Below are 12650 nucleotides of genomic sequence, written 5' to 3'. Positions count from 1 at the left end.
AAACAAGAAACACTGCATCTAACTAGTAGAGGCTAATTCATGTTTTTTTTTCCTTGGTTTGTCTGGCTTCTGAAGGCACAAATGAAATGGGTTTTGTGGTCTCATCCTCACCAGGTTATTGCCACAAGTCAATGGTTTTGCACTCAGGGCAGCTACAAAAGGAGTACCCCCTATTCCAGAGGTTGAGGTTCCAGATTCAACTTCACAGATAAAAAGCATGTAAGACAGTGTACCCTACTGCTGTAGCAAGCCACGTTATTTCATTTTATCCTGGCTAGTGAAACATTAGAGTTCCCCACAAGAGGGAGCAGTGGGCAGTGCCATGGCTCTATATTTCCAATACAGAACCATGGCAACATTTGCAGTCTATACAGCATATTAAAATAGAGAATTATCCAGGGTGACTTACATTTATTACAAAGTATCACCTTGCAAAATATCACATTACAGTTAAGAGCAGTTATAAAGTACAATAAAATCAGTAGAAAATAAGATCAAATTCAAATAAGAGCAAAGTAACGAATACAGTAAATAATTACATTTAAGAGCGAGTTCGACTAAGAGCAGTTAACTTATAGTAAAAATATTCGCTTATACGAGAAAAGTCCATTGAGAGCACCTAGCAAGTACGATAAACGGATGAGAACGATTTCAAATAAGAGCAGTTACCAAGAACGTGAATATGAATATCTAAGTAAAATCAAGTACACGATACAGTGAATAGTTATAATCAAGGGCAGTAGAAGCATACGGCAAGGTATGGAGCAGTTCAGTGCAAGTACAAGATGATGCAAGTACTGGAACAATAGGGTGCCATATAGTCCGGTACAGTTGAGAGTTGTGAGGTTTACAGATGAGTCCCAGGTCAGCGAAGGAGGAAAGAGAACAGAGTGGTCGATTGTGTCAAAGACAGCAGAGAGGTCGAGGAGAATTAGAACAGAGGAGAGGGAGGTGGCACGGGCAGAGAGTAGAGAGTTGATGACTAAGAGAGGTTTCAGTGGACTGTGTTGGGCGAAAACCAGATTGGAGGTGGTCGAGCATAGAGTGTGTTGACAGGAAAGAAGAGAGCTGGGTGTGATGCAGGCCTGTTTGAAGGTTTGAATACAGCACTTTCAAACTGATACCGCAGAAATGTTAGATGGCTGTATCACATCAATATCAGGTTCTACTGTTTAGTATAATGGCTATATATTTTTTAGCATGATCCTCATTTCAATACAAAGATAATTGAGATCATACAGTACATTTTTCAACGCAGCTTTATTATAAGGTCTGATGAAAACTAAAGAAACATTTTGGCCTGGTAGGAAAACACATTTGAGCTTATCTTTTTGTTTTGTAGTTGACAAGTTAAACGAATCAACCTTCATTAAGACAATCCCCACCTGGTTCGTTAGGGACATTTATTTAAAAATAAGAGAGGTATGGTTTTGAATGACATCATGTTTCCCCCTTATTCCCTGTGGAGAACTTTGTGTAAGCAATCTTCACTGAGTGTGTACTTAGTCCATTTGGTTACTTGCTCAGATTTGTGCTGTGAGAAAGCAAGTTAACCAAAGGTTGTTTAGAAAATGACATGTTATTTGGTTATTGAACACAAAATCAGTTCTGAATTTCAAAAGGGAGTTAAGTCATTGAGTTAATTTGTAAACTGCTAATATGTGAAATGGCCCTAAATATGTCATTATATGTATGATATACTACTTAAAAAAACACAAGAAAAACAAACATTTAAAATGCTACAGTTTGCATTATAATGTTGATAACATGCCATTACCTCATAAAAATCAATGTTAATTACTTCTTACCCCAGTAGTACAAGGCAGCCAATGTGATTGTGTGTGGATTTATAAGCCCTGCCCTTTTAAAACTAACAAGCAGCCACTGATCCTAGCAACTAGTAAAGGAATAAATCCTGAACCAGTCCCTTTGTGAGCATTAAAGGCTAGGTGAGCTTATGTACACAACACGTCTGCTTTATCAAACCATGTGTGCACAGCAAACATTGTAACTGGGTCTGGAGGAAAAGAAAAAAGTTTGCAGGAAAACACTTTTCTTCACTCAAGGCAGTTGGATTCAATGAAAGGTTTGACGTCAGGACAAAGGTGCAGTAACTTTGATTGTCTTTTCTTGTCTGTAAATTAAGAGCTTGCGAAAAGTTGGTGGCAATGGCCAGGTTAAGATGAGATGTTTTTTTTTATTATTATTTTATGTTTATTAGAGGATGTGCTGGTGCAAGTCAGGTACCCAGGTTAAAAAAATACATGGACATCCTGGGAAATGCTGAGCTGACATTTATTTTGTGGGTAGCTATGCAAACCTCTGCTGTAAGATAGATAGACAGATAGATAGAAATATACAAGCATCCCACTCAGTTCTGAGTCTAATCAAGCATTGGAAAATCAAGTGTGGAAAAAGCTTGAACAGTTAAAAAATCTATACTGAATGGATTATTATGGTCAAGACCATTCTTGATTAAATGTAATATTTTGGACTAACCTAGTGAATGTATGTGTGTGTGTGTCTATATATATATATATATATATATATATATATATATATATATATATATATATATATATATATATATATATATAGTTATTGAATGTTAATTAAGTATCAAGGTTAATTTAAGTACATTAAAGTCAATTTAAGCATTCAATTGTGACTATTTTGTTAGCTTCAATTACTTTAACTGCAATATGATCAGATACAGTTGCTGTTTATTTTAGATATGCATTTTTTTCACACATTGCTTGCAGTGATTCTGCTCTAGTTGTTTATTGATACACTGGTAGTGCTGATTCTGTTTAATGAGGTGTCTGGGGACATTAGTCCAAGGCAGGTGACAGTATATCATGTTTACTATCTGGTGGCAAGACAAACAACACTTACTGTAAGCATTTGTTCTTATTATTTAGTGTTGTGCTACACTGCCTAATTATAATTATTAATTAAGCAGACGCTTTTTATCCAAAGTGACTTACAGAGACCAAGGGGTGAACTATGCATCACAACTGCTACTGCAGAATTACTTACAATACATCTCGTCCACGGAGCACATGGAGGTTAAGCGACTTGCTCAGGGTCAAACACACAGTCAGTGGTTGAGCTGGGATTGAACTGGGAACCTCCTGGTAACAAGCCCCTTTCTTTAACCACTGGACCACCAAGCCTAATTAAAAAGTGCCAGTACACCAAACAAAACAGGTGCGGATTGACCGGACAGACAACTTGAATCTTTAAAGGGCAGTGCCTTTTATTTCAGAAGCTTGTAAATGATTCCTCATGAGGCACTTACCAGGGGCCCATGGCATATAAAGTATGAGCAACCGTGCCTGACTTGGTTAGCGAACCAACACAAACAGAAACACTGTGCTAAATATTGTCCTACCACATCTGATTGCCTTTTGGTAACACATGGAGGTACATAGTGTTCTAAAGACTGAAGGCCATTATGTACTCAGGTCACTTGTCCTAATTTGTTGGTGTTATTAAAATATGACACCGTCATGCTGCTTTAGCTGTAGCATGACTGTTTTATAGGCTTGGGAAATGAAATAACTTTGAGATCTGGCCATTGTGACAACAGCGTGTTGGAAAACATTTAGATACAGAGTAGAAATCTTGTAAAGGTCATATTGACCTTATGGTCTGAAACTGCTTCTGGGTGGGCAAGCTGAGCTTTCAATGCAAGTGAGATTATGATTTAATACTATAAGAGACCACGCTATTCGGTAACACTTTACATTGTGTCTCTAATCACTGTGAATATACACAGTAGTTACTTAGTAAATACACGTGTACTGTGCTTATGCATAGTTACAATGTACCCAATTTATAACCCTAACCCTTTTCTGACACAATTGTGTGCTTACATATATCGTGCAAAAAGATTTACACACACTGTTTTTGTGTGCAGTCATGATTGCTTAATTTCCTTTGGTTCGTACGTGTGAAGGTCTGAGTAGACAGTGGCAGCAGTAACACAGCATGTTTTTATCATTTTCTTATAATGTTGGTGTTTATCCATACCTTTAAACACTCAATCACACGATTTGTAACATTTCACATTCAAGAATACCCTGCTCTCTCTCTCTCTCTCTCTCTCTCTCTCTCTCTCTCTCTCTCTCTCTCTCTCTCTCTCTCTCCCCCCCCCACATCAAAAGCTCATCACAATGGCTAATATGAAAACAACACTTTGCTTTAAATCTAGCTACAGTAGAAACCATGTGGTTGCACACTAAAAAAAAAAAAAAGAAAAAAAGTTTCCTCAAATGTTGGTGGAAACATATCCTTAATCCAGGGATATGTTTCCCCAGTCCTGAGAAAGCTGATTTGGGATTAGAGGAACAGGGTTTAACTCACTCCGAAATGGGACCAGTAACAGGATTCTTGCACTGTAACTTTAATAATTTAGTTCAGGTCATCATGCACATTGCTGCATACCAGCCCTTCTGGATAATATTAGTACTTTTTTGTTTCAGGAAAGAATGGAAGATCCTGCGCCCTCAAGCTCCTCATCCCACCTCAAAAGGGAATCCAACGGCTCTTCTCAAGCAGAGGAAGTGATGCACATCGTAGCCGCTGTTGTGTACACCCTCATCTTCCTGCTGGGCACCACCGGAAATGGCCTGGTCATCTGGATAACTGGTTTCAAGATGTCCCGAACAGTCAACTCCATCTGGTTTCTCAACCTGGCCATCGCCGATTTCATCTTTGCTGCCCTACGGCCTTTTGCAGTGGTGAGGGAAGCGATGAGGTCCCATTGGCCCTTTGGCTCAACTCTTTGCAAGGTCAACGGCTTTGTTAAGTACCTCAACATGTACGCCAGTGTCTTCATCCTGACAACTATCAGCATTGACCGCTATGTTTTGGTCGTCCATCCTGTTTGGTCGAGAAACAACCGGTCCACTAGAAAGGCCTCCATCATCACCATAGTTGTGTGGATCATTGCAACCTTCTTCAGTGTGCCTTATATATTTCTGAGAGATGCGGTGATGGATTCAAGAGATCACAACAAGACCAGATGCGACTTCAGCTTCCTCGATGACTCGGATGATAAAAGGAGAATCAATCTGGCTTTGTATGTTACTCGTTTCACCTTTGGATTTCTAGTACCCTTTGTGGTCATAACCACCTGCTACGTGATCATTTGCTTGAAGATCAAAGACAGAAACTGGTCCAATTCAAACCGGCCCTTCATAATCATTGTGGCTACCATCGTCACCTTCTTTGTGTGCTGGATGCCCTACCACGTCTTTAACTTTTTGAAGACTACCAACCTCCCGAAGCAGTTTCTCAAAGTTGGGTACAGGATATCCACCAGCATAGCCTACCTTAATAGCTGCCTCAACCCTCTTATGTACCTTTTTGTGGGCTACAGTTTCAGGGAAAGGGGGGGAGTATCTCTTCTTTCAGCCCTCAAGAGTGTTTTTGCTGATGAACCAAACCAGGTAAAACTGAACTTAAGTTCTGAGAGTCTGCGTCTGACGCTACGTAAAATGACTGGTACATTCACTAGTAAAGAATAATTGTTGACATTGCTCTACTGTTGCCAAGCAAGTTTCCCACCCTTTGAAAGGTCCAGTCCTTCACCAATGTGGAAGCTTCATTAGTCTGCACTACCTCACAGTAGCAGATCGCTGTAATTTTCTGATTTCATTTTTTAGTTAAAATAACAGCCTAAACACCCAAGTCCTTTATTTTCAACTTTCTAAATAAATGTTACTGTTAAACCCACGTTTATTTTAGTAAGTATTTATTCACAATGGATCGGGACGTGAGAAAATCCAGACTTTGCAAAGGATTATTGTGGCGTTTCATGGAATGTTGTAAACGTAGAGATTGGTATGGATGTATTTTATTTGACCTTTGCTGCACTTACATAAATTGTTTGTGTTAATTTTTGTTTCAATTAAAAAAAAAGTTTTTAATGACCTCTAAGGTTAACTGGCATAAAGTCATTGTAAAGAAGTAGCTGAGTTGGTAGTCTGAATAAAACAGGAGTTTTAAAGTTGTCACATGGCCTGGCATTGGTCTAACGCTCTGCGTCCAGGTCTCTCCTGATAACTACTTTATTAATCGCATGAATGAAAAAGTCATGACTCAAACTGATAACTCTTCAGCTAGACTAGATGTAATCTGCTAGCCACAAATAAATTATGATTAGCTGCATGGATTTCTGGTTGAGTCTACCAGGTTTGATAGGAGGCTGTGTAGTCCAGTGGTTAAAAAAAGGGCTTGGAACTAGGAGGTCCCCGGTTCAAATCCCACCTCAGCCAGTGACTCATTGTATGTTAACCTCAGCAAGTCACTTAACCTCCTTGTGCTCCGTCTTTCGGGTGAGACGTAGTTGTAAGTGACTTTGCAGCTGATGCATAGTTCACACACCCTAGTCTGTAAGTTGCCTTGGATAAAGTATACTGCGTATATTTGCCATCTGCTAAATAAACAAATAATAAGAAGAATTTAATTCCATAGCTGATTAATGATCAGGGTACAGTACATCAGATGACATGCACTTGAATATTCAAGTTGTATTTGTGTTTGTCTTCTGATGTACTGCATACAGTATTGTACAGTAATTGCACGACTGGCATACTTTGTGAAAAAGAAATACCACATTGCTTTGCTACCACATGTGACCACTGAAACGTATTGTTAAATAAAATTTTACAAAAAAAATCATTTTGGGTGTCCATTTAAATTTAGCTGCAGGACAAAAATTATTATTATTATTTGTTTATTTAGCAGACGCCTTTATCCAAGGCGACTTACAGACTAGGGTGTGTGAACTATGCATCAGCTGCAGAGTCACTTACAACTACGTCTCACCCGAAAGACGGAGCACAAGGAGGTTAAGTGACTTGCTCAGGGTCACACAATAAGTCAGTGGCTGAGGTGGGATTTGAACCAGGGACCTCCTGGTTACAAGCCTCCTGATTACTAGCCCCTTTCTTTAACCACTGGACCACACAGCCTCCTAAATATAAAACATTAAATGTTTAATAGGGGCGTACCGATACTTGTACTCATAATTGCCTTTAATAAGATTTTATTTGCAGGTATTAAATAAATATGTTCATGTCCTTCCCTCACCTTTACAACTGAACACCAATCAATGGCAATCAACTTCCGTATTGAGTGTTTTACAACCCGATTGGAACAGAATTTTCCTCTCATCCGGAGCGCTGACATTTTTACTGCTGTACCGAAACTGTAAACTATTACCTAAATAAATAAAAGAAAACAGGTTTGTTCTAAATTCTGGGTGTGACAAAAATGTGCCGCTAATCATTGTATATCTCGAGTTTAATCATTTGTTTAACAAATAGATGAAATTCTTGCATAGGAAAACAACAGTTTAAATATGAAACAATCATTCAGCACTTCTTTTCCTCAACTTGCATTTGATGGGACAGGAAGCCAGTTCTTTGCATCAAGAGTTTTTCTTTCTCCGGAACAACAGGACACAATACACCTGCAGGGGTAAGGTTTGTTTTTAAAAGGTCACTTCTGTTTTTTGACAGTAAATAATTTCATTATTATCAGTCCCGTACAGCAGGAACTATTTAATGGCCCTGTAAATCTTGACTTACCTGAGAAGAAGAAGTACAGTTTGTGAAAACATCCCTGTATAAAGGAATGCATCATAAAAATAGCACAGATGTACCTGATTATATATCAGTTATAGCATACGCTATTTAAGGAGTGTTTTTCGAAGTTACAAGCTGATATTTTAAATACATGACAAACGGCCCGTTATAAAAAGCATTATACAGCCAATATACAGTATATTGTAGTTATTGTAGTATATATTGTAGCTCTAAAATAGTACATGCTTTAAAGCAGGCCTTTCAGAGTACTGTTGCTGGAAATTAAATAGCAGAGAACTGTGGCAGGGTGAAGGATGCAGGTAGCAACAAACAAACTTTGAACGCTCAGACTGGGTATAAATAGGGGCTCCCAAGGAGAAAAATGAAAAAAAAAAAAACACCAATCAGCTGACGATACAGAACAAAAACAAAGGATGTCTGTTTCGAGAAAATTCATATTCGGAGCCAGGAAAGAAATTAACTTTTCTGATACGAATGTTTTGTTGTTTATCTATAGTATGAAACAACCACTTCTGTGAAATTGTTTGCGTGTACTCCTTGTTGTTAAGCACACCATTGCTTGCCTGGTTGAGCTAGCAAAGCTTGAAACAAGACCTTAATCATTATCTCTCCACCCCCCCCCCCCCCCCCAACCCCACCCCATTTTGTAATTACTGTGTACTTAAAGGAGTACTTTAAAATAATTTTTTCGTACCCTTTTATTAGCAAAGCATCTAGTTCTTTGTCCTTGTCCACCGTTGCTTGTGTTTCAATGCTTTCAGACACAACACTATACACAAAAGATTTATGCAGTCCCTAATCGTGTGCAGTAGATTAAATACCCCTCAGTGGTTACAGTTAGGGTTGCCACCTGTTATGCATTTTACAAAACTCTTCCTTATTGGGTAGTAGGCCTACATTGTAAAGATCTGTCAACTCCCAATGAAGATTTCCTTTCACACTTCTGAGCAAGACAGTCGCTAGCACGTTCAATTTGGCTTTTCCAACTTGTGCCGTACATTTTGGCAGAGATCAAACACATAACTCCTATTATTTTAAAGATATTGTCTCCTTTAAAAAAATATGACTTAATTAAAGACTAAAGTAAGGGTTTTGGAGTATGTCTTTTTGGATCCTACAGCGTTAGTAAATACCAAAAATAAATTACCCATGATTCTTTTGCAATTTAACATACAATAACATAGGATTTGTAATTATAGCTTACTATGGGACTCTATACACTAAAATAGCATTCAATCATTTAAAGAATGCGTATACTTTTCAAGGGGCCTCTGAATTAGGACTGAACTGAGAAGGTTTTATACTGTAACGCCTTTAAAATTGTCTTCGCATGTGGTAATCTAGGGTTATTGCTTAAGTCCAACCAGAAACTAAACTTCCTCTTATTAAAAACATGTCTAGGTTTAATCGGAGATAATTGTAATTTACTCTTCTCTTAGCTGTGCACTAGAAGGGGGTATTAAAGCAAAACATCTTTCTTTTCAGTTCAGTAGTACACAGCAGTTCCTGTAGATCGCAGTGAAGAATACAGTATTTTACAGGTAAGTTTTATAATAAGAAATCTTTTATCTTTTTTTTTTCTATAATTTCTAGTCATCTTTATGTCAGACAATGAATAAAACATACAAATATACACATCTGTTTTAATACAAATGAGCTTTGTGATATTTATAATTTATTTTACTTATTAAATGACCAACATATCCATATAAGACTGGTCAAAACTGCAGTAACAGGGACTACTGTTGCCACTGAGCTTTATTCTCAAAGGATTTACTCTAAATACTTTTCAAACTTAGACCTTTAATGTTGGGGCTTGCAATTTGTCTTATGTTGTTTTTAGGGTCCTGATTTAAAGGATGTAGATTGTGTCCGTCTGTCTCACTATGTGCTGAACATCCTTGCTACACTGAACATGGCGAAAGAGAAAATGTTTTATTTGCAATTACTTTGTGGTCATCAGTATAATCTAAATAGCATAGCCTAAAGCTACGGCCAAACGTTTTTATATAATATATATATATATATATTAGCTCAAAGAGCCAGCTGCCCATATATATATATATATATATATATATATATATATATATATATATATATATATAAACATAATTTTTATATTTTATTTAACATCGTGTAATCAAAGAAACTACAAAATGATATCGCAAAAGTTTACCGGAAATCATAATAGTAGCAGGGCCTACAAAATACAGTGCAACTTGGTGGTGTAGTGATGGGGATTTTTATCTGCTGTAGGACAGAGAACCATCAACCATTTTCCAGTTGCAGCTAAAAGCTTTAATATGAGTTTGCCCGTTAAAAAAAAAAAAAAAAAAAAGGTAGTAAGTCCATTTTGGAGCAATAACAATCCAATAAAAACTCCATGAAATAGCAATGAAAATGTAACAAGGCAGTTAAGTGACATTTGAAGGGCTCCCACTCAATTGCAGCCGGGGTGCTGATTAGTCTCGGCTCAGAGTGGAGCGGTTAAGTATTGTGGATGCTTAGAAACATTAAACTACTCATGAGCCAGAACATTTTGACTGATAACAGCAACTCAAAGTTGACAATCATTGTGTGGACGTGGGTTTACACTACAGCTAAAATGTTTTTTTTTTTTTTTTTAATGTATTTACGACGTATCTGTGGTGCGCTGAGATGCCCGATTAACGACACAATATAATTAATGCGGCAGACAAGAGTTGCTTTAATTTAGGTACTAGGTTTGAAACTGGTTCTGAATGATTGTATAGTTATTGTGGTGAAAATGCGGAAATAAACTGAATAAATGAAATTAAAGAATGGTTTGGGAGGTTCTGCAATGATGTTTACATCACCGAATCCAATGCTGTAATAAATACAAGATACTGCTGAAACAGTTCAATTTGATGTGCCGTCTGTATTGGATTGAAACTATGTGTTAACAGCTGCATTGTAGTGACAGTGCTTGACAACAATCATGACCTAATTTTCCTGTTTTTGCTCAATGCTTTGGACACATGTTGAAGTGAAAACATACAGTAGTTTAATGTTTCCTGTTAGTCATTTGTTAACCAAGAATTATTATACATTCTTAAAAATAAAACAGGGGTTATATCAACTCATTGGGGGTAGATCTTCAAAGCTATTTACTCAAAAAAAAAAAAAAAAGTCATCATTTTTTAGATCGTAAAAATATGCCCAATTCAGATTACTACTCATGCATTTCATTTAGAGATTTGTGAGTAGTCTGTAGTTGTTCCCTCCCCTCCCCTCTCAGAAAACAGTAACACTAATGGGGACTTAGATTAAGTAGCTTTCAGAATCTAGGATTTAGGACTTAATTATAATGGTTGAGAAAGGGCAGAGCACCAAAGTTTGGCTGTGGTGGAAAGGGGAACTGCTCAATGATTTCAATCCATGTGCTGCATACAACTGAATGTCTGGGTATGTTTTTGGTGCCACTGTAAAAAAAATATATATATATATATTTCTTCCTGTGTTTTTTAGAGAAAAGAATGGAAAATGCCAATCGCCGAACCTCTGGGTCTAGTAATTCCAGCTGCACTGATCTCCAGTTAAAGGAAAGCATGTACATCACTGCGGCCACTCTCTACAGCATCATCTTCCTGCTGGGGGTTGTCGGCAACGGAGTGGTCATCTGGATCACTGGTTTCAAGATGACTAAGACCATCAGCACTGTATGGTTTCTGAATCTGGCAATTGCAGACTTCATTTTTGTAGCCATGCGTATTTTTTCAGTGGTGAGAGAGATGATGCAGTATCAGTGGCCGTTTGGCAGAATGGTTTGCAGGCTAACCTATTTTGTCAAGTATCTAAACATGTTCTCCAGCGTCTTTATCCTCATGGTAATTAGCATTGACCGCTGTGTGTTGGTGAATTATCCGGTTTTCTGCAAAAAGCACCGGACAGTGAAAACTTCCTCTGTTGCTATTTCAGTGGTGTGGGCTGCTGCCATCCTGCTCAGCTCGCCCTATATGATCTTCACAGATGTATTTTTCGACATCAAGAACAACCAGACCAAATGCACCTACACTTTCGGCAATGGAGATATCAACTACAAATCAAGAGAGGTTCTCATTTTATACATCGTTCGGTTCATTGTTGGGTTTGTGGTCCCTTTTGTGGTAATCACGGTTAGCTACGTGACCATCGGCTGGAAGGTTAAAGGCAAGAACTGGGCCAAAACATCCCGCATGTTTAAGATCATCCTGATTACCGTGGTGGCCTTTTTCATCTGCTGGCTCCCGTACCATATTTTCACCTTCCTCAAAAGAAGCACTTTGCCTAAATGTCACCTCCTTCTAGGATACCGTCTGGCAGCCAGCTTGGCCTACTTCAATAGCTGCCTAAACCCTATTCTCTACTTTTTTGTGGGTTTCTGCAGCAGGCGAAACTTCCCCTGCTCCTTGTTGTCTGTCTTAAAAAATGCATTCAGTGAGGACTCTGAGAAATCAAGTGACAGTCAATCATCCAAAGTGAGCGTTCAATTAAATAAATATACCAGTCAACGACGACCGTTTCAAACAGGATTCTGGCAACAGGACCGCTATAAAATAGGCACTTCTTGTTAAGACAACCTACAATTTTAAAAAGGTGAGTAACATTTTCTTGCCTACATTACACATTTTAACACAATTTCGATACTTAGGGCCATATTTTCAGAGCATTTACTCCAGTCTTTAATTCATTCCTATTTTGGAGGTTAGAAAAGTTTTTGTTCCTTAGGTCATATATGATCTTGCTATACGTTTACTCTGCTGTTACTGCAGAATACAATCTCTACTCCTCACTACAGCATGTGCGCGAGTGACCCAGATTGTCCAAAAAAAATAAATAAATAATGAGTGCATGTATACAGCAACACTGTTGATGAAACAGCTATCCCAAGACATGGAAAGTGTGTCACCACTGTATATATTTCAAACAACACTTTTTGGTTACCTTTGCCTGATTCTTAATTCTTGGTACACCATAGCATGTTCATAAAAAGACAAAACAATGGCATACAAATAATAAAACCCCAAACTC

General features: G+C 37.9%; 2 protein-coding genes across 2 annotated transcripts; both read left to right on the top strand.

Annotated features, from left to right (window-relative positions):
• The first annotated feature begins 1911 nt into the window (after positions 1-1911).
• Positions 1912-8139, top strand: LOC131709139 (chemerin-like receptor 1). The gene is made up of 2 exons (XM_059011127.1): positions 1912-2105; positions 4488-8139. Exon 2 carries the CDS (start codon positions 4494-4496, stop codon positions 5532-5534), a length of 1041 nt encoding a protein of 346 aa, XP_058867110.1. The 5' UTR covers positions 1912-2105; positions 4488-4493; the 3' UTR covers positions 5535-8139.
• Positions 8140-8348: 209 nt separating this feature from the next.
• Positions 8349-12539, top strand: LOC117962908 (formyl peptide receptor 2-like). Its single transcript, XM_059010862.1, has 2 exons — positions 8349-9160; positions 11109-12539. The coding sequence occupies exon 2, from the start codon at positions 11117-11119 to the stop codon at positions 12191-12193; it is 1077 nt and encodes a 358-aa protein (XP_058866845.1). The 5' UTR covers positions 8349-9160; positions 11109-11116; the 3' UTR covers positions 12194-12539.
• Positions 12540-12650: the final 111 nt, after the last annotated feature.

This window comes from Acipenser ruthenus, chromosome 41, assembly GCF_902713425.1.
Source record: "Acipenser ruthenus chromosome 41, fAciRut3.2 maternal haplotype, whole genome shotgun sequence".
In the NCBI taxonomy this organism is placed as follows: Eukaryota; Metazoa; Chordata; class Actinopteri; order Acipenseriformes; family Acipenseridae; genus Acipenser; species Acipenser ruthenus.
This window is presented reverse-complemented; position numbering and strand designations above follow the sequence as displayed.